The sequence below is a fragment of the Rhipicephalus microplus genome, chromosome 4 (assembly GCF_043290135.1).
Source record: "Rhipicephalus microplus isolate Deutch F79 chromosome 4, USDA_Rmic, whole genome shotgun sequence".
Taxonomy (NCBI): Eukaryota; Metazoa; Arthropoda; class Arachnida; order Ixodida; family Ixodidae; genus Rhipicephalus; species Rhipicephalus microplus.
This window is the reverse complement of record NC_134703.1, coordinates 214,293,234-214,315,889: the sequence shown is the minus strand read 5'-3', so window position 1 is coordinate 214,315,889 and position 22,656 is coordinate 214,293,234. Positions and strand designations below refer to the sequence as shown.

Sequence of the window (22,656 nt, the reverse complement as noted above, 5' to 3'; positions counted from 1 at the left end):
CCTTGGGGAAATGTCTAAAAGACATGTAAGTCCTCAGCAGATGAAGCGACCATTCATTTGACTCAACGTAAAGGCTTTCTACGGGGCTGGAGCGAAAATCACTTGTAGAAAGGCGGATGCCCAAATGGTGCACGGGGTCCAGCATCTTCAAAGCGCTTTGAGTCGCAGACTGTAAACCACGACCCCATAATCTAAGTGGCTGCGAAGGAGGCTTCTATACAAATTCATGAGAAATTGCCTGTCACTACGCCACGTAGTATGTGACAACGCTTTTAGAACAATCATGGCTTTTACACAATTTGTTTTCAAATACTTGATGTGCGGTATGAAGGTTAGCTTGTGGTCCAAGATTAGGCCTAAGAATTTATGCGCGGCATTACCAGACACACGTTGACCATTCAGTTCAATGTCAGGTTCTGAGTGCATGCGTCTTTTTCTCGAGAACAAGACACATGTGTTTTTTTGTGGGTTCAGCCGGAGTCCATTTTCTTTTGCCCATTTGGAGACCTTGTTTAAGCCTAGCTGAACCTGCCGCTCACACATTGCCGGGTTGCATGACTTAAAGCCAAGGTGGACGTCATCGACATATGTACAATAGAACATATTGCGGGGGATGGACAGTTGCAAGGAATTCATTTTGATAATAAAAAGTGTACAACTAAGTACACCGCCTTGCGGTACTCCCGTTTTTTGAACAAATGTTTGGCAGAGAACACTCCCCACACGGACACGGAATGTAAGACTTGACAAGTAACTTTCGATTGTGGTAAACATTCTACCTTCCACGCCAAGGTGGGACAGGTCTCTTAATATTCCGAAGTGCCATGTTGTATCGTAAGCCTTCTCGATATCGAGTAACACAGAGAGAAAATATTGTTTGTAAACGAAAGCATCTCTGTTCTGTGCCTCGATACGAACAAAGTGGTCAGTGGTGGATCTGCCCTCTCGAAATCCGCACTGAAGTAGGTCGAGCAAATTGTTTGTTTCAAGCAAATCTACAAGTAGGTAGTTTGCCATTTTTTCGAAACCTTTGCACAAGCAGCTCCTATTTGCAACAGGCCTGTAGCTTGAACTGAAGAAGAGTCTTGCTCACTTACAAAATGGGAATAATTATTGCCTCTTTCCAGGAAGTAGGGATAGCGCCAGAAAACTAGACAGCTTTGTATAAGCAAAGTAAGATTTTTTGCGTTTCGAATATTGGGTTTTTCAAAATTTCGTACACTACCCGATCATAACTTGGGGCGGAATGACTGCAGGAGTTGAGTGATGTTAGGAGCTCACCTAAACTGAAAGCTTGGTTGTATGCTTCGTGTTTCGTACATTTGTGTTCTATTTTCTGCTTTTCAATTTTTGTTTGGTTTGTGGAAAGCTGCATTATAGTGGAACGAGCTGGACACTTGTTCGAATCGCGCGCCGAGAAAGTTTGCTTGATCTTCCAAACTGTTGATTGATTGATATGTAGGGTTTAACGTCCCAAAACCACTCTATGATTATGAGAGACGCCGTAGTGGAGGGCTCCGGAAATTTAGACCACCAGGGGTTCTTTAACGTGCACCCAAATCTGAGTACACGGGCCTACAACATTTCCGCCTCCATCGGAAATGCAGCCGCCGCAGCCGGGATTCGAACCCGCGCCCTGCGGGTCAGCAGCCGAGTACCTTAGCCACTAGACCACCGCGGCGGGGCGATCTTCCAAACTGTCACCTTACGTGTTTACCAGAGGGAGTAAATGTACTTGTCTTCCTGCTACTCTCCTAACCATGTTTCTGACTTTAGCCTCTTATGTATATGAATCGATGTCTGATGTAAAGCTGCGCCAACTTTCTCTTCTGACCTGTCGGTGGGTCCTCCTGCCTTGAGACTTCATGATTTCAAAATTTCTGAGATTCTCCGTTGTCGGAGAGTCTCTAAGCAGCTACCATGTCTTATTTTGCTTTCTACGTGCATACTGACACTAACAGTTCCACAAAGGGACGTGTCGCCTGGTGGACCGTCCAGTTTGTGGGATACACTTTGTTGCAGCATCAATAAGAAGTGCTGTCGAAAAGTCTGTAGCTGCATCTATACTTAATATACATATGTCCGACCAACTAAAGCGAGTAGCTTCTCTGAACTTTTCTCAGTAAACTTTGTCTGTTTTCTATCTGGGGACATGTAGAGGACCTTTGTCTATTGGTGTACTTAGAATGATCGAAAAGTGGGCACTTCCAAAGGATTGTTGAACGCTTTCCATTGAAGAAGGGGTACAAGCGATGAGGACGAGATCTATGCACGAGATCTATGCATGAGATCTATGCACGAGATCTATGCAATGCTGAGATCTATGCATGAGTAGGTTTTTTTGGCGAGCCTAAAGTATGTTGGTTCTTTCCTATTCAACAGACACGCACCCGAAGAAAAAAAAACTGTTCGATAAGGCAACCTCATGCATAGCAGCAAGAGTCGCCCCATAGACCATCATGTGCATTGAAGTCCCAAGAACCACATAAGGTTTCGGTAGTTCATCTATCAGTATCTGGAATTTGTGTTTTTAAAGATGGTACTGTGGAGGTACGTAAAGAGAGCAGATGGTGAAAAGTGTGTTCAAAAGAAGTGCTCAAACAACCACTGCCTCAATGAATGTTTGTAGCGGTAAATGTTTACATGCTACGCCCTAACCAACTATAATGGCCACACCACCAGATGATGCTACTGCTTCATTGAGGTATTTTCTAAATACAAAATAACGACGTAGAACACTGGTGTTCCTGGAATTTATGTGTGTCTCTTGTACACACAGCACTTTAAGTGAATGATTGTGTAAGAGTTCTTGGATATCGTCAAGGTTTCCAAACAGTCCTCTGACATTGCATTTTAATATTTTTGTATCCATTAAAAGTGTAAAAGAGTGCTGTGTGTACTAAAGAAGTATTGCGTTAGGTCAGAAGCCCTTGTCAGGCCCCGTGATGATTGTTTTTGACTTTCTGGCGCGCTCCAAAGAGCCGCGCCTGTGTCTTCGGCGCCGAAGACAACGTTGGACTCGCTGTTGTGTCCATCACCTCGGACGAGGTGCTGGATGCCCGCTCGCGGTTCGCGCGTGCGGCAACGGAAGTCTTAGGGCTATCTGTCCAGACAGAAGGCCCTGTAGCTTCAGGTCCGGAGGCTTGCAAGCGCTGCCGCCCGTCCACTTTGTGTGGTACGTGCGGGCGCCGCTGATTTCGGTGGCACTGCCCCCTTTCATGCCATCTCCGCGAACGAAGAATCCTACATAAGTAGACGTTTGCGCGCCACCCTAAACGAGATTTTTTTCATTTACTTTGGGTGTAAGTATTCCTTTTTCGTGTTTCCGTGTAGGAAATGTGCGAGAGTGAGCGGGCTGTGCACCATTGCAGTTTGCACAGTGGGGAGTTTCTTCTTCACAGTTGTCTGTAGCGTGTTCGCGCGAACTGCACTTTGCACAGGTTTGACGGCCCTGGCAGCTCTGAGAGCCGTGGCCGAAACGTTCGCACTTAAAACAACATCGCGGGTTTGGGATGTAGGGTCGGACCTTTAAATTGAAGTAACCTGTTTCGATGTATTCTGGAAGTGTGTTTGTGCAGAATGTAAGGATGAGGTGCTTTGCCGGCGTTTCTTTGTTGTCCCACCTGGTCATAATTCTCTGAACATCCGCTACGTGTTGTTTGTTCCAGCCTTCAAGGCGCTCACTCTCTGTCAGGTCGATTAGGTCTTGATCAGGCACTACGCCTCAGGAAATGTTCAGGGAATGGTGCGGTGTGACAGATAGAGGTGTGGTTCCGAAGGAGGTGAGTTTTGAGAGATTTTCGTACTTGGCTTTGCTTTGTACTTTGAGAAGAAGGTCGCCACTGGCCATTCGTGTATCCTGATAACCTGTACTAAGGGTATTGGTGAGGCATTTTGATACAAAAAATGGCAATATTGTTCTTGCGTTATTTTGTGTTTCACAATGAACCACACGGAAGCACGGGAAGATTTCTTTTGGCTTTATGAAGACATTCAGTGTTGCTTTCGGTGCGCCCCCTTTTAGGAGCAGGGCGATCAGACATTTTAGGAAATGAAAAAGAAGCAATAAAATATATACGAATTCGGCAGCCATGCCAGCCGCCCACCATCGAGCCCGACATGGGGACGCAGCAGCACAATTATAAAAAAAGCATGCTAGTGCCATCTGTACCAAGTCCCTATAACCCAATACTACGTGAGCAAGAGAGGGCACATACACAAGCTTCTTCCTTGCCGCCTGGACGATGGAAGTAAACATAAATGAGGAAATGACAGGAAAGATTCAAAGAGAGAAAATACCAAGACGTAGAAAGAGAGGGATAGGAAACGGCGACTGCCGATTTCCCCAGGGGTGCCGTAAGTCCAGGGGTGCCGTATACGTGAAGCCTGGGCCAAAGGGGTGTGTTGCCTCTGTCGGGGGCCTTAAAGGTCCAATCACCCAGCGTCAGCTCAAGCCCCAGGATCCCCTTTTCCCCGGACGCGGCTCATTCACGCACGGCTAGGCGTGGGAGAGATCGAAACCCCCCGTTAGCTCGGGTCTGTGGTGTCGCTACACACCAAACGCCTGCTTGCACAGATGCTCCTGCGGGGATGCCGCTTGCTGTGCGAGTCGCTTCATGATATTAGGAAGAGAAAACAAGCAAAAGACACGAAGACAGGAAAAGAAAATAACCACCCAGAACAAGCGCTGCACATCAAACACGGTGTTCATTGCGGAAAGCCCACCCATACACAACCCAGTGACGCATGCAATCTGAGTCATTTCATAGTTGCACACTTAGCGGTAAACAGGTGTGAAGGTGTTACGAAAAGAATATTTTCATAAAACACTAAAATATTGATGACACCGTGACACCACTCTGTAGCTACGCGAATTCTTCATCTGTAAAGAAAACTAATGAATGATTTATGCATGATGCTTTGCCATGCAATGTTTTGTTTACGCATCGTTTGATAGCCCATTTACGCATGCGCTGAGGGTCCATGCGTGCGAAGGCTTTCTTAAATAATTGTTTCATTTTTAGTCCACCACTTGTTCTGTCTGGTTCATTTGCTGCTTTCATGTTATTGGTTGGGTTCTTATGAAGTATATTTCACCAAATATTATCACAATTATGGCCATGCGAGTGATGCAACAACAATCGTCACTCCCTTCATCTTTTTTCTGTATTTTCTTTTCATGCGCATATATACAAAACGACTTCATGAATGCATGACGTAATCTATTGCACTGTTCACACACAAACTATACAGCCCATCAACCTTCTTTGAACATGTTGTACGAGACATTCTGAAAAATGATCTGAATTTCACATATAGTGTTTGTCATAGATCATCGTTATGCCAGTAATTTATTAATTCATAAAACTATCAAATTAAAAGAACCCTCTATATGACAGATTATGAAATGAAATTAAACTCTGCAGAGGTATATCAGTGGTTCTAGAGGTTGTTTAGATATTGTGTCTGGTCATTCTGCCAGAGGAGATCCGGAAAATTGGTGTCGAGGCAACTTTATAGGTACTGAAGCTTCACGTTTATTTAGAATAACTAAAGAACAAGCATTTTGCTACGTGACTAACATATCGTGAAACCAGACGAATATTTCGTCTCCATTGAGCCAATGTACGCCCAGGTCAAAGTTTTGACTATGCATTGGCACCACACTTTACATATGGCACAAACGTGTCCCTTTCTTGATGTGAGAAGGCGGCTGGGTCATAGGTCTAACGCTTGTATTACGAAGCAACAAAGGAACTCCAGTCGCCACGCTCAATGGGTGGGCTGATTGTCATCCACCATAATACCACTCTCTTTCAGCAGGGTGTCGTGGCCGGGACCCATTGCAGTAGTTTTCGTTGAACACCTTGCCTCGTTGGGCTGCGTAGCGTCTCAATTTCTGTGTCGGGAGGTCGGGAGGATGATACACCTAGTTGTACGACCATCAGCCGGCCCAAAGCCCTCTGGCGACCTGCTTCTTGTGGTAGAAGGAGGAGCAAAAAGCGGGGGGGGGGGGGGGGGATGCAGACTCCAGTTTCAGGAAAGTGTCGCCCAAAATATCACCAGAAAAAGGCGTGGTCATGACTTTTTTGTATTTGATAGCACAAAAACCCTGTATTGCCATAAATACTGTTAATGTGTGCTCACAATGGTCCCACTCATTTGCCCTAACTGGTGATAGTAGAGGAACGCGATGCACTGAAAAGAGGGGGAGGAAGTGCTGAAAAGCTTTGGGGGGAAGGGGTGATCGCCCCTACCACCCCCCTTTCTCTAGAGCCGCCACTTAGAAGAGGAAAGGGGACACCACTTTCTCCATGACTCGGCGCCAATCCCAACAAGGTGTTCCGAAGACAAGTACTTGTGTGCGATTCCAAAAATACTTTCATTTAAACAAAAGAAAAAAAAGCTGAAAAATCCTTTCTGACACTGGTAAAGTAAAGCACTGTTTAGTAACCCCTTACCCTTTTCACAACCCCCCCCCCCCCTTTTTTTTGCTCCGAAGGAAACTTGGTAGATAGAAGGCACCTTTTTCGGAGGTCTTCAACATCATGACGGGCTTTAGGCGGCACTTGGAGAGCCTTTGTTGAAAGGCTGCAGCGTTCAGTCACCCGTTAAAAGGCCCGGCCGCAGGGCTGAGTCGAAATGAAATGAAAGATAACACATTGGCCCCGTATATGCATTTATTCTGCAAATGTCGTCGAAAGACGATAGTCTTGCTTGGGGAGAGAGTGAACAAAACATTTATTTGATGTTCTGCGCAAGAAAATTGGTGAATGGTATTCGGAGGCGCTATGTCAGAGCGCCTAGGGCGTGCAATGGAGGCGAACGAGCGCATCAAGTCACGTCACACGTGAGACATGGGCGCCGTCTGGCAGTTTTCTTCAAAAACAAAGCAGGTGGCTCTGAGACGGGTGTGCGCGCCCGTCTCAGAGGTGATAATGTGTTGAACGGAAGGCGATGGGTAGGTGCCACCACCGTCTCGTTTTAGCAAAGTGTTGGAAACACTCTCCTTTTCGTGCAAGCGTTACATGGTCAGCGCAGCGTGATAAGTGCTATGGTCCTTAAAATTACTTATCTCGGTCTTTTCTACCAAAAGGCGCACATGCAGAATATATAAGTGTTGTTTTAGTGCCACCGACATGCGCAATAATTTCTGTTTAATCGACAATTGCACAAGTATGAACGCTGAATCTTGAGCAACATAGGTGGGCGCTGCGGATGGGGTCGGCCGTTTCAAGTGCCCAATGCTGTTAAAGGTGGACAGACAGACAGACAGACAGACAGACAGACAGACAGACAGACAGACAGACAGACAGACAGACAGACAGACAGACAGACAGACAGACAGGCAGACCAAATGTTTTGCGTCGAAGGTCCCCAAGAAAGAGTCTTAAAAAACAGATGAAACTCTAGGTAGGCGTGAAAAGGGTACAGGAGGCGAGTAGTTATGCACGATTCCTGTTAGCGTGAAGGAAAACTGGAAAATTTTCGGCGTCATTCTATGGCTCCGCGATATTTTTAGATCATCAAAAACAGGAGATCAAGGACCAGTTGTACTACTGTCCATGTAATCGATTAACCGAACTATTTAGCCAATATCAGGAAAAAACTGCACATTTAAAGGCGCATTGTTTTGTTAGATGTCGTACGTGCCACCTACCATTTTCTTGAAGGAGGAAGAGGAAAGGAATCAAAGAGATGTTAGCCATTTTTTGTCTTGAGATAGAGTGTGCATAGGCAATATGGGACGCTCAAAGAACCTTGAATGTCCGTTGCATCATCGGGAGAAGACTCGCCTGCTCGACTTCAGAGTGTGCGGAAACTCGCCCGGTTTTAACGACACCCAGAAATTAATGCGAAAGAGAACTGATGGAAGCATTTCAAATGCCACCGATATGCGAGAGGGAAATGACTAAAACATATCAAATGCAACAAAAAAACAGGCGCCTGATCGTGTACCTTCCGTAGCATTATCACAAAAAGATGCTGATATAGTTAATATATAGTTGATTTCTTCATGGGGTTTTTTTTTCAGAGATATGTTCTCACTTTGACAAGATTTGTAGAGGGCACATGGGCCTATCTCGCTTGAGTTGAAGTTCAGTTGAAGCACTTAAGTTCAGTTGAAGCACTTAAACAATTATCTATGGCTTCAGTGCTAAAATTCTGCACAAGTCTTACTTCCTAAGAACTATGCGATATCAAGCATTACTTATGAAACATTTGTAGAGAAAGAGCAAGTAATCCATAGCTTCCTACCTTTCTTTGGAGCCCTTACTTGGTAAAATATTAACTATTGAGCTAACCACAATTAAACGAACAAAGGATTTAGTCTCATTTATACTGCTAGATTCACATGCCTACATCAATTTACTGAAGAAATTGTGTATAAGTTGTCCAATGTTTCAATAGATATTGTCAATAGGTGTCCTAAGTCTTAACAGACAAAACTTACTTTTCAGCGACTATAAGGTAATCTAGTGTATCTTAACGTGCACAGTCATGTACTTTGTCTTTTCTTAAACCGCATGCTCTGATTGCAATTGTGGATCTGCTGTGATTGCTAAAGAGCTACGACATTTATATGGGTCAGACCAGTTCATCTGGTAGTATCTTGGTTGTGAATGATGGTGGATGTTTGGCAAAACAACATGAATGAGTCACACAACAAACTCGATTTGGAACACGTTTATTTGCTACGAGTAGATGAGAAGTACACTTAATCTCTTATAGTGAAAACTGTTAGGTATGACGTCATCATTTATTGCGATAGAGGAAACAGGGTCAAAAAGCACTTGAGAGGAAAGGAGGTGGGATTAGTGTCACGGCATGTTCTGCAATCTAATATTAAATGGAATTTCCAGTGCAGTCTTCTGGCTGTCTTCTGAAAATAAAAATAGGAGCGAGACAAAGGCAACTAAAGGAGAACAGCAAACTGCAGGGTCTTTCTAAGCTTCCACAGCACCAACGCTTTGTAAGATATTCCTCTTCGAGCATTTTTACACCAAAAGCAAATTTCTTTTTTCATGTTATTACTGGCCGTCACTTCCACACCCACCGAGACGAATTGAAGATGTTTCCTTATGAACTGTTTTTATTACCTCGTTAACTCGTCCAAGCAAAGTGGCATCAATCATAACTTGCAATTTCAAAACCTTTGTGAGGTTACACTCCCAGTAGGCATTATACTAGTGTTAATAATATATACCAGACTATTCATTACCTAACCCAACAGTAAATGCAGACTGTGAAATTATACTTAAGTTTATAAATGTGTTCACTTTGACTGGGCAATAATTTCATAGGAAACTAGTACACCACAATCATTCACGACATGGGACACTTCAGGTTGGTTCAACAGAAAGCAGCACGGTCGAACCAACTGTGTAATGAGCTTAGGGATAACAGGTACTGAGCTATGAACAGCAGGTAGTGAACCGCAGGTAGTGAGCTATGGTAACATCAACAACATCTAAGCCCTTGAGAGGTCTCTTTCTGTCGATACTTTTTGTTGGATTGACAGAACGTGAAAATGTGGTTAGAAAAAATCATAAAAAAATCACTCACAAAGGAACAAGTAGGCTAAGACGTCTGGCCTACGTGGCTAGACGTCAACCACCGTATAAGCTGGAGGAGTGTTCTTCCATAGAGCCTTCAGTAAACTTTCGTGTGGTAGTGTACTCCTACTGCAGGTACACTAGCTAGGTACCCGCTACACCAATTGCCATCATTTTGCATATAACGAAGTACCAATTGTGCATCTGCAAGGTGTTTACGCAGCTTGCACACTTTGTTGATACCGCGACTGGTGATGATGAGAATGACGAATTATGGTTTTGCCCTTGGTAACGATTGGGAAGTTTTCAACCATTCACTCATTAAGCAGTTCACAATAAGTGATGTCTTGTGCAAATCTACTCTGCTTCCAAGCAATCAACGTGATTCGTCACTTAATATGATGCCTGCAAAAGGTAGTTTTTGCGAAGAATATTCGAACACTTGAACACTTGGCGCGAAATGACCAGAATTCATGATCATCACCAGGAATCCAACTTCAGTTGCTCAAACCCTGAGCTTCTTTTCTTACTGAGGATGACAGCTGCAAGAGACTCTGGTGGCAGTTGCAGAAGATATTGCCACTAAAACTGCCTATTGTGAGCTCATAACTTACACTGCAAAAGTTTTTTTTCTTCTGTGTTTAGTTACGACACAGACAGAAATCATACGACCCCACTGTCACGATCTGTCTCGAAGACCGTGGACGAGAAAAATGGCTGAGGCACCGCTTTCTGACAAGGAAGACACCACACGCATGGTGGAGTAACAGCTACTGACTGCCGAGCAGCGCTCGTCCGTGTTTAGTCTCCAAGCACGGCCTCGTTGCTTCCAGAACTTGGTGAGGTAATGAAAATCGGCTAGGCAGGGTGCCACACGCTCGTTACCTCCCTCCCCCCATTTAGTGCAGACAAAAAATTACAAGTCGCAGTCGGTGTAGCGTTGCTTTAGGTAGGCGAAAAGTGGTCTGGCGCCCTTTGTCGTCAGTTGCTCCACCTGGCTACAGGTGTTGAGAGGCTAGGTGCAGTAGCACTAGGTGTTGCCTGAGCCGCTCTCGGTTCCTTCCGTGATTCTTCCGTGGTTGGCAGGAATGGCAGTCAACTTGCCGGTGGCTCAACTAGTGGCGCACAGCTGGAGGCGCCTGTTCCTTGCGAAACGGTTGCCTCACTAGCCCCAGCTGGTGCTGTCGTGGATCCAAGCGTAGTCCCATGGTTAGCACTCACGTGATCAGGATGTCGGTGCCGTGTGGTTTCATCCTCCTTTCGCAAGAGCAAGGATAATGAGCTTGCAGGCGAAACCACTTGTCCAGCAGACCAAGGTGGGCCGGAACAAAAATTCCTGGTAAATACTGGCATTCCGGGCTCGGGCAACAGCCCAGGGTGGCACCCTTTGTCAGCAGCCAGCTTCTGCTTCAACTGTTTGAGGAGCGCCGTGGACTTGAGGTTTGGGAGCAGAATTTCCAATGGTGTATTCACCATCCGTCCCCGCAAAAGCTCGCAGGGGGCACAGCCGGAGACTATATTGAGGTGTGCCCTGATATTGAAAGAGTATGCGGGCGTCCTGCGTACGGAAATCTCTCACCTGGCTCTTAAGTTTGTTCTTAATCGTCTGCACCACCCGCTCTGCTGCACCATTTGAAGCAGTGTGGTATGGACGAACTATCATTCAGCGGATTCCGTTCTTTTTCAGTCAGGCCAGATACTGCTCGCTGGCGAAAGTGGACCCAATCTCGGACACTATGATGCCTGGGAGCCCCTGGGCTGCAATGATCTGCCGCAGTGCTGCAATGGTCGTATCTGCTGACGGAGTGGTGGCAGGTAAAACCTCCACCCACTTTGTGAATGCGTCAACCACCATCAGGAAGTAGTGACGTTTGAAGAGGCCCCCAAAATCCACGTGAAGGCAGGACCAGGGCCTCTGTGGGAATGGTCATGGGGTGATTTCGACATGACGGGAAGCCCGCTGATGTTCCTGGCAGACTTGGCAGCTCCGCACTATGTGAGCAATATCCTCGTCCATTCCAGGCCACCCAACGTGGGACCGGGCCACCAGTTTTGTCTTTTCAACGTCAGGATGCCCCGCATGTAGCAACTGCAGGACCCTGGTCCGGAGACTTTGTGGGATCACCACCCTGGAACCCCGAAATAGGCAGCCTTGCTCCAGGTTCAGCTCAGCGGCCTTGTGGCTGTAGGGCTGTTGCACCAATTCCTCCCCTCGGGATGCTGCCTTCACTACCTAGGACCGGACCGAGTCCCGACTGGTCGCCTGTGACACAGCAGACCTGAAGATTACCTCGGGGTACGCATGCTCCAGCATGAGCACTTCAGCTCGTTCTGGAACCACAGCAGGCACGTCTGGCAGCGGTGACCATATCAGGGCATCAGCAGGCCCCAGGTCTTTTCCCGGACGTTACACCAACTGGTAGCTGTAGGCCCCTAGCGTCAAGGCCCATTGTACTCTCGAGGTGATGCCTGCACGGGGACCGCCTTGTCTGACCCCAATAGCCCCAGCCGTGGTTCGTGGTCCATGACTGCCTTAAACTTCCGGCTCCGCAGGTACTGTTGAAAATGCTCGACGCCATACATGAGAGCGAGGTCGTCCTTATTCAGCTGGCTGTAACGCTGCTCTGCTGTGTGAAGACGACGAGAAGCAAACGACATTGGCCGTTCATGGCCATCCTTGTTGTCTCTGCGCACTAGGACAGCTTCTACACCGTATGGTGATGCGTCTACAGTAAGAACAACAGACTTGGCTGGATCGAGGTGCACCAGCACCGGTGCCTTCGTGATTAGCTGTTTACAGTGCTCAAAGGCCATGTCCTGCTCCTTTTTCCACGCCCAATGCTGGCCATACCGAAGCAGAATGTGCACTGGCTGCAGATACACAGACAGGTTGGGCAAGAACCACCTGTAAAAAATTGATGAGGTCAAGGTAGCTTTCCAGCTCTTTCTTTTTTCTGGGCTTAGCCGCCTTCAGAACAGCTTCAACATTGCGGGGTGCTGGAGTCAGGCCGGCCTAGGATATGACGCGTCTCAGGAATTCTACACTAGGAACCAGGAAAACGCACTTTTCTTGCTTGAGCTGAGACCAGCATCCTGAAGTCTGGCCAGAACGTTGTGCAGATTCTGTATGTGGTCACCGTCATCAATACCGTCGACCAGGATAATGTCCATGTACACTGCGACGTGCCTCGTGCCCTGGAAGAGGTTGTCTATCCCTCTCTGAAAAATGACTGCTGCCGAGGCCACGCCGAATAGCAAACGCGTATATTGGAAAAGCCCCATAGTTTTCAATATTGTGACGTACTTCCATGAGACCTCCTGGACCACCAACTGCTGGTACGCATTTTTGATGCCAAACTTCGTGAATTTCTGGCCACCAGACAAAGCCTACCAGAGATCTTCAATCCGAGGCAGAGAGTACTTTTTGATGGTTACCGACGGGGTTATCGTAACCTTGAAATCCCCACAAATTGTGACACTACCGCCTCGCTTGGGAACTAGAACGATAGGAGCGGCGCACTGCGCCGTCTTGATGCCTTCTCGCTGTAACCGTTGCAGCTCCAGGGTGACCCCGTCCTTAAGTGCGAATGGCAGCGGGTGAGGCTTGAAAAACCAAGGCTGGACTCCCTCGGGTACACGAATGCCAGCAGTCGTACCAGCGAATGTGCCCACCTCTGGCTTGAACAGGGACTGGAACTCCGTTAGAAGGCTCGGGATGTCTTGTACGCCATGTATGGCTGCTTCCTGGCCACCTGGCAGCCGAATACCCAGTGCGCAAATCCAATTCCTGCCGAGCAGCGCCAGTGACGACCACCTGGTCAAATACAGAAGAAGGGTAGCTTCTCTGTTGCCAAAACAAACGCTGACCATGGCCTGGCATTGGACCTGGGAAAGCTCGCCGGAGTAACTTCGCAGCATGATGTCTGAAACCTCGACGGCCACTCCAGGGAAGGACCTTTTAAAAGTTTTGCCAGCCATAACCGACACACTGGCCCCCGTGTCCAGTTCCATGGAAATGGGCCACCTGCAAACTTGGACGGTTAGTACGTACGGCGGCACAGACGGTGGGACAAGGTCTGTGTGCCACATGTCTAAAATAGGCAGGTGCTCAATCGCGACGTTGAGCCTGGCCGCGGAGGAACCCGAACCTGCTGCCGCACTTCCCCGCCGCCACTTCCGACGCCTACCCTTACCGGGGGCTGGTGTGGAACCTGGGCTTGACCCAGGCTGCTCCTGTGGTCCGCTGTTATGCTTCTACGTTTGGCATACTTGTGCAAGGTGCCCAGTTTTTCCGCACGTGAAGCACTGCGAATGCACGAACTGGCGCTGTGATGGGGAATGGGCGTCACCACAGTGACTGCATCCATCACCCCTTCCCACCATCTTGTTGACCACAGCTTCTGTTGACGCCACACGTGAAATCTCACCGGCGTCTTTCGTCGCCGCGTCCATTGCCAGCGCTGCTTTCACCACGTCGTCCAGCGAGGGGTCGGGAAGTTCCCGGAGACGCGTCTGCATGCCGGAATTGTTTATGCCGCAGACGAAACGGTCTCGTAGCAGCGAGTCTAGCTGGTCCCCGAAAGAGGTACAAGCCAAACTTCATAGCTCAGCGACGTACTCCCCTTCCCGGCGGCTACGGTTGTTAAAGCGGAAACACCTCAGTAGTGTGAACGAAGCCGGACTGAAGTGTGAGCGCAGTGCAGTGAGACACTCACTGAGCGTCTTGGTACGCGGTGTAGCTGGTTTTAGGATATTGAGCAGGAGACTGAAGACTTCGGTTCCAGAACCTGCCAGGAAAATGTCCCGTTGGTTCTCCTCGGGCGTGTTGCTTGCGCGGAAAAACACGTGAACTTGCTCCTTATAGATGGGCCAGGTGGACCCGTCTCCCTCGAACGGCTCGAGCCTTCCGTACAGCGGCATGGCGTCAAATGCGGAGGGCGATGTTTTGCCACTCTCGATGGCGCTGGTCGACTTGTTGACTGAACTCGTCGCCAGTTTCACGGTCTGTCCTGAAGAGCGTAGACGAGAGGGAGGGCCCAGGCGCCACTCTCTGACAAGGCCGACACCACACGCATGGAGCAGTAACAGCTACTGACTGCAGAGCAGCACTCGTCAGTGTTTATTCTCCAAGCACGACCAAGGTCGCCTGCCGAACTTGGTGAGGTAATGAAAATAGGCTAGGCAGGTCGTCACACACTCGTTACACCTACTAAAAAACAGCTGTGTGATACGATATGTACGCTTATCATGAAAGAAATCGCAGACTTCGCTATTGATTACGGCACAATTTCTAGCAAAACCACAAAATCTTAGCTTGAACCAAGTTTGGCACTGGGGCCACCCTTTGAATAGTGTACTTTCAAGCAACAATAAGCCTCACATTTTACACTGAGACATTCATGCACGAGTTGAAATTGACAACTTCGCCACGACGAAGAACTTTTACCAATGACACAGCGGGCCTTCAACCCGGGTCTACTGCGTGCCAGCTCAATATTCTATCACTGAGTTACGCCGGTACTTGTACGTTGTTGTCAAACTTGTCTTACGCAGGTATTACCTAGCACCAATGGCACAGTGGGGCTCGAACCCGAGTCCGCTGGGTTCCAGCCCAGTATTCCACCACTGAGATACAACGGTGCTGGTGACTCGTTGTCAAAGTTGCCATTGGCAGGCTTGATGTAGGCAAAGCAATCGTGTTATTACGACTTATAGAACATTTTACAACAGCGAGAAAACAACCAATCAACGCGAATTGCAAATAGCGTAACGAGTGGCCCGGCCAATGTTGCAAATCATCACAAAAGCTTGTTCTTGTTCCCCTATTAACTGTGATGCATACGCACTTCAGCCATAATTCCTCATCGTCGTCAGCCACTGCATGGACAATTGGCACAAAATTCCTTGTAACTGTTTAGCGGATACCACAGTTCTCAGAAGAATGACGAAAAATAGCTTAGCGAACGCCGGCCTTCCACCCAAAAGTTTATTATTAATGTCCTAGTGGGTATCAATCAACTGCGCTTGCAGTAGTTACCCGATGAGTGTTTTGAGAGGGCTCTGAAAGGCCGTTCTTCTAGCTTTCGCTGGGACTGTGCTGCGCCTGCTGCACAGGCCTGGCCTTTTGTGTTGTTGTTGTTGTTTTTTTCGACCGGGCAAGCGAGCTAGATGATACGCTGAATTCCTTTTTGCGCTTTGAGCAGATCAGGTATTCAGCGGAAAGCATTCAAATTTTGGCTGTAGACGAACGCGAAACGCCATCCACAACGCCACCTGCCAAATGCCTTTTTAACAGTAAGCGCTGGCGTCGGAAGCCTAGGCACCCTCGTCATCGCACGGGCAGAAAGTAGTCGTTCGATTTCTCAGATGCTCAAGTAGCTAAGAAAGAGGTGTCAAAAAGAGTGGATACAAAACAAGCCGTCTTCATCGTGGCGATCGACCCATTCCTCGACACGTTTTTTTTTTTTGACATATTATGAGCAAATGCCCCGAGGATTCGTAAACTATACTCGAACTGCCCCAGAAGTGGCCATTTTGTAGCGCACTGCCGTTTACCGCTAACTGGAAAATTTTAGCCGTGGCTGGAAGAATTTTGATCTTCCAGCCCACACCAGCAGGAAAACGTACAGCTGGTGACGCCGATGCTCACGAGCAGTCGCTAGTAATTGGGCAGGTTTCGTATGCCGCAGGAGCGGGTACTTTTTGTGTTCCTGTCGCCATTCACAGTGAAACAATCAAAAGGACTTTGGACCCTGCAGCTGTAAAAAGCTTTATTACGGCATCAATAGTTGCCAAACTCCAACTAAGCATAAGGCCTTCGTGCCTAAGTTTCGTAGGAGCAAGCAATCATCCGCCGCAAACTTTAGGTCATGTCAGCGGTGACAGTGGATGACCTATTACTGCAGCAGGACTTTGTCATTTTTCCCCACTTATCTCAAGAAGTAATTGGTGCTATAGCCAATGAATTTTTGCGGGCTTCAAGAGCCGTCATCGACTGGGGCTTGAAGAGTTGCGCAGTATCGGTTCTCCAAATGCTACACAAGGTCTACTTGGTTAGGGTGCAACCACTTCCAGCTTCATCGCGAAGTTAGTTCCTCTGGCCTGGAGTCGCATATATGAAGATGAAGTTTTTTCATGGTTTATCACAAGGACAAAGCTTATGACCGCTATACAGTCATAGTGGCGCTCATTGAGGCAGATGCATCAGAGGATACAACGAAGGTTTTGATGACGAACTGCTCTTCACAAACATTCGTGCTTCTACCTTAAATAACAATGGATTTCATTGAAGAAACAAGCAGAATTGAAGACACAAAAGTTTCTGCAGACGGCTGCCAAGAGATCCTCCAAATTTTGTGCCGGCCTTCACCTGAGGATCTTCATGCACCACAAGCTCATGCAGTCGATGACCCGCAACATTGCTCAATCGCAATAGCAGACGTCAGCTTTCAAATTGGAACAAGGTTATCTTCCAGTAGGCTGTAGGCCATGAAGGATTTGTTGACGCAACATTCCGCCTGCTTTTCAGTCAAGTACAGATGTAGGCGATCTGTACAGTTGACCCAAATTGCATTCCAACTGGAAACGCAAAGTCAATATCGCAATGTCCTCGCAGATTGTCACCAGCACAGCGTGATCTTGTTAAAAGCATGATCAAAGACCTCATTCATGTCAATATTGTGCGCCCTTCTCAGATTAGTTAAGCGTCACCAGTGGTCCTTGTAGTAAACGAAGGCGGGACGACACGCATGTACGTTGAATAGGGGCGTCTCAACGCACTCACTGAGGACATCGTTCACTCTTTCCCAAAAATTGAGGATCAGCTGCAGGCACTCACCGAAAAAGTACTTCTCTTATGAACAGGGTGTCTGGAATTTATCAAATCGTCATTATATATATATATATATATATATATATATATATATATATATATATATATATATATATATATATATATATATATATATATATATATATATATATATATATATATATATATATATATATATATATATATATAGATGACGCACAGCAGACTGCCTTCGTTACGCCGTTGGGTTTTCACTCACCAATTCGTAAGGATGCCATTTATATTTACGCTGTTTACGCATTTTATATTTACGCTGGTCTCCGAGAAGGCTGATTTCGTTGTTCAAGTACAAACACATGCACTTAGGCTCAGCTTGGGAGGTGTTTATATATTGCCGCAAGAGGAAATCATTGTGAGAGAGCAACAAACACAACGCACGAGGAGAAACAGACGGGGACAGGCGCACACTACAAACTGACGTTGCTTGTTTAAGGAAGATCCACATCCTGATACATCAACGCCTTGCACAGGGGCACTGCCACGACAGCCAAGAAAATTCAAATCAGGCGTCAAAGAAATTGTGATTCACCATTTTACAGCGCAATGGAGGTTTCACTCGCGCACTTGTCACCTGCTTTTTTAATGAAAAAAGCTACTAGCGTATCGCGAGCAGTTTTTTCTATACTTATACCTAAAAATTTAGCACAAAATAATCACGGTTCACAATTCGGGCAAGCTAAGCAGTTGTCAACGAGGTGACTTCTCTCAATATTAAGATTTTTTTCGTGTTCACTGAGCCGGTCGTTGAGGCAGCTCCCTGTCTGGCCGATGTAGACTTTGCCGAAAAACATGGGAATCTCTTACACGGCGCTGTTGGCGCACTTCACAAAACGTTTTCCATAGTTTTTCTTTAGGCAGACCCCCTTATGCTCCACGCAGGTGGTGCGCCTGATCAGCTGAGCGAGCTTCTTCGTGGCCGAGAAAATCAACTCGGCGTTGAACCCACTGGCCCCGTTTTTCAGACTGTGCGTGATCTTGTGCACGTAGAAGACCACAGCTGGCCAATGCGAGCCTACCAGAAACTTAGTGGAATCTTTTCAGTCGCCCTGCTTCATCTTCTTGAGAAGCATCTCAGTAACAGACATGATGACCGCCCCGGGGCACGAGTAGTAAAATGCCTTTCCAATTGTGGATCATAACTATATTTTACGCTGTGAATGCAAGGCTTACGAGGTTCAAATTCTAAAGAGAGTGTTGCGATGCCTCTATTTTTCGTCTTGGAGTGATCCGATTTGCATGGAAGGAGCTCTTTCTGAGCATGCGGGGAGTACGCCCAGCACACGTGACATGCATTTAACTTTATCTGCGTTCAAACTAAAGGTTATCTTCTCGTGCGTGCTCAAAAGTGAATGCCAGTGCTTCCCTAATATTTTGAAGTCTTTAAGAACAAACACACTTCAGCACATGCTCATCTTGGTTGGACACTTCTGTAAGAGGATTCAAATGTCGTGAACGTTGAGGAAATGTTAAAGACTATGTCACTGTTGCTACAACTCAAATGCTGATGTACAGCGTGACTGAAGGATGATAAGAAAATATGGCACACACAGATGCGATACAAGAACCAACGCAGATTTCTTCCTTTTAAAGAGAGATCTGGTTGCGGAGCTTGATGAAAGTGAACTGAAGAAGTAAGTCTAAAAGAATGAAAGGTGCTCAACTGACGTCCCTGTAGCATTTCGAAAGGTATTCACACTGTTTTCATGAATGCACTGTTTAACAGCAGCAAATAATTCACAGTGAGGCACCACGTATAAGAGCTCTTCAACGTCTGCAGAAAAATCTAAATCAATGTCACTGTTGTCTTCAAATAAACGGACAATTTCAACTGGAGTTTTTTGTTACGAACGGATCACTTGTCTAGAGAAAATTCAGTAGTTTAAGCAAGAACTTACTGAGCAATGCTGCGAGGGGCCCCTTTCACTCACAATACTATGGAACAAGGCTTCAGGTTTACGCGTCCTAACGCTAAAGAAAACACTCAAAGCACAATTTCACTGTTGACTGCAAGTCTTGTGAGCTCAACGAAATTAAAGTGCTTCCAAAGTTTGCAGATTTACTTTTAACTCTGCCATTGCTTTTTACGAGAAAGAAGTTCTTGTTAGACAAAAGTTTACCGGAACGACTCAATCAACAAGCTAGCGATGTCCGGAAGCTCTACAAAAAGCGCAGCGCCGTCACCGAGCACTCTGAGATTTTCGACTACAGGGTAAATTTCGACTCAATGACCAACCTTGAAAATGACTCTAACGGGAGGAGAAGGTTTTTAGTCGAGTCGTGGCATATACAGCGGACAGCCCAAAACGCCAGCCGTTCTCTCGAAACCCTTCCCCTGGTGTATGCACACAGAGCACGCTGCACACAAAAATGGGAGAGGGGTGGGGGTCATTACCACCCCGCGAGTGCCTTGAAAACGGCGCTACAACGTATCCCCAGCCCTCTGAGGAAGCAACCAAATGCGTTCCGAAACGTTGTGTTTATGCGTTTTTACGTCCTTTTTGGTAGGAGTTGAAATCATTTCCCAGTGTACAAACCCAACCAGACAGACATCTGCTAAATTTTAACATTCGTAAAATAATTGTGTCTGCTTATGGCTGGTTTGAAAATGTTGGTTAATTTTCCAACTACAACTTCTGTACTTCAGCTATATTTTGTCACTAAAAGTAGATTTTGGGCTCTACATGGTCCAAACTGTAGGTACATAAAGATGTTCACTGCTGGCTTAAAATATTCTGACAAGCCAGTTGGTATGGCTACGCCATCGTAGACAAATAAACGAAAAAGAAGTGGACTCGCCGCGCGAGATGCTCGTAGCCTTTGATGTCACAGGTACTTGTAAATATTGCAAACATGTGGTTTCTGTCCTCTGTGTTACCGTGATCCCCATGCAAAATTGGCTGACAGGCTGGGTGAAGAAACGCAATACAACGGAGCTACGCAGTGGTCGTCCAATCAGACTTTTCAGGATGAAACACGGGACTTCTCCCACGACCACTTCTCTATCGGTCTCGTAAGTGCCAGCACCATACACGGCAACGCCTGCACCGGCCCTAACCACACCCACGTACGTGCTGATGCATCCGAAGAACCCAGGAACGTCCTGCGGTATACGGACAAAGCTGGCGTTGACGGTTGGATAGCCGACAATGAACGTACCCGTGCACCCAACCGATATGACCCCACTCTCATTCTGGCCAATTTACTGTTTTTTTTCTGAAAGGCACGGCTAAAGTGTGGTACGAGAATGATGAGGAGGTGATTGGCAGTTGATACAATTTCAAGCAAAAGCTTCACGACTTATTCGGGAAACCCATCGGTCGAAAGGCGCTTGCAAAGAAGGAGTTGTCCATACGTGCTCAGACGTCCACATAGTCGTAAATCTCGTATATTAAGAACGCGCTGGCTCTATGTCGTAAAGTTGACAACGACACGTCAGTCTGACAAGGTTGGACACGAACTGAAGGTGATAATGGACGATGGGCTCAACCTGGTAATAAGCCGGAATTGTGCGACCGACGATGAAATTATTAAAGAATGATGTTGTTTAGAACTGTCCGAAATCAGGCGTATTGCGAAATCATTCAATCGACTGCCCAACACCCCTGCGACGTCCTCCTGCGAAGATGGACTGACTTCTCGTCGGCAGTCTTCACCGGCGTTTAAATCATGTGAATCGTCCGGCGGGAAGTGAAAGCATTTACACTTGCTCTTCTCACCCAATGGTCAGCCAGATTCCCAAGTTCCTCAAGTTTCTCTGGTCTAGTCGATTGTGCGGGAAGAACTCAGCAGTTTGGGCTTCGACGTCTGGGCCGTTGCTCAGTCTCGGCCTATTGGCTTCATTTCAAGGTCACCGGCTCACCCCATGTCACCGACCCAGAAATAGTCCTATTCATGCTCTCGCGATGCGGCCGAATGGCGAACTGCGGATGATCGGCCGATCTGCTTTGACTGCCGCTGCATAGGTCACGTCGCACGGTATTGTCATAACCATTGGTCTTCACACTGGACCCAGTATAGTACTGGTCGCCACGCCGACAGCTAAAGGCCAAACCACGGTACGGCCGCACGCCCTGTACCGCCCCGTTTTTTTTCTGTGCGGGCCTGGTTTTCGACCGATCCAGATGCGGCGACACCTTTTCGGCTTTGGACGGAGGGGACGAGCCCGCATGCTCTTTAGGTTGCTGATTGGCTCGAAAAGACTGGTGGCTCATGACGTCATCACGCAAGCTGGAGAAACACCTCCTCTAGAAAGATGCCTGCCGCATGAGAAGAAAAACAGCTGCCACACCCTTTCCCTCCTTTATTTTAAAATGTTCGCGGTCGCTAGCGTCACCTGTGGCGGACGGTGCAACAACGCAACACTTTGCATAGCCTCCGAAGCAGTAGCGCACAGTTGCAGGTCTCGAACAACTCTCGACGGACACGCCCCTATGGGCCGCAGATGAAAAACGCTTAGCTGGTACCGGCCGCCGCCGTGATGATGGATGGATGAATGTGGCTGTACCCTTTAGATCGGGCAGCGGCTAACGCCACCTAGCCGTAATACTTAGTGAACTAACCGTTAGATTTATCCTTTTTTTCCTTTTAAATAGTGATGTTGAGGATTCGTACTTTGCAGTGAACGGTTTCATTTTCACTCGTGCCTTGACTTTAGCTACCAATCCCATAACCTGCTTCTAGTTAAGTCTACCCGCTTAAAGTCTATTTTGCCCTCCCGGTCCCTAAACCCCAGTGCTTTGGAAAACTCTGCGCCATCATCCTGAACTATAGAGTGAAGCCCTTTACAGAACATTATCAAGTGTTCGGCAGTTTCTTCTTCCTCTCCACACGCACTGCCTACTGTGTCTACCCCTTGGTATTTGGCCCGATAGTCTTGGTTCGCAGTACTCCCATCCTGGCCTCAAACAGTAGAAAAATACCCAGAGTATTATCATAGATCCTTTCCTTGGCAATTTTCTGCTTAAATGTTTGATAGATTTCTAGTGCGGACTCCTTAATCATGCCCATTCTCCACATGTCATTCTCCGTTTCCTTCACTTTCTTCTTAACCGATAGTTCTTTTTGGTTTGGCCACCTGCTGTTTTCTAAGTATTCACCAGTCAATTTCCTGGTTCGCTTTCTCCATTTTGTATCGACATTCTTCATGTACAAGTAGCTGAAAACCTTCCTAGCCCAACGCTCCTCCCCCATTTCTCTCAATCGCTTCTCAAATTTTATCTTGCTGCTAGC

The 22,656-nt window shown here is 47.1% G+C and overlaps 1 protein-coding gene across 1 annotated transcript; it reads right to left on the bottom strand.

The window, feature by feature from the left end:
• Positions 1-11,996: 11,996 nt before the first annotated feature.
• LOC142814475 (uncharacterized) lies at positions 11,997-14,075 on the bottom strand. Its single transcript, XM_075893234.1, has 3 exons — positions 13,938-14,075; positions 12,949-13,811; positions 11,997-12,462 (listed from the first exon to the last, which is right to left on the bottom strand). The coding sequence occupies exons 1-3, from the start codon at positions 14,073-14,075 to the stop codon at positions 11,997-11,999; spliced, it is 1,467 nt and encodes a 488-aa protein (XP_075749349.1).
• Positions 14,076-22,656: the final 8,581 nt, after the last annotated feature.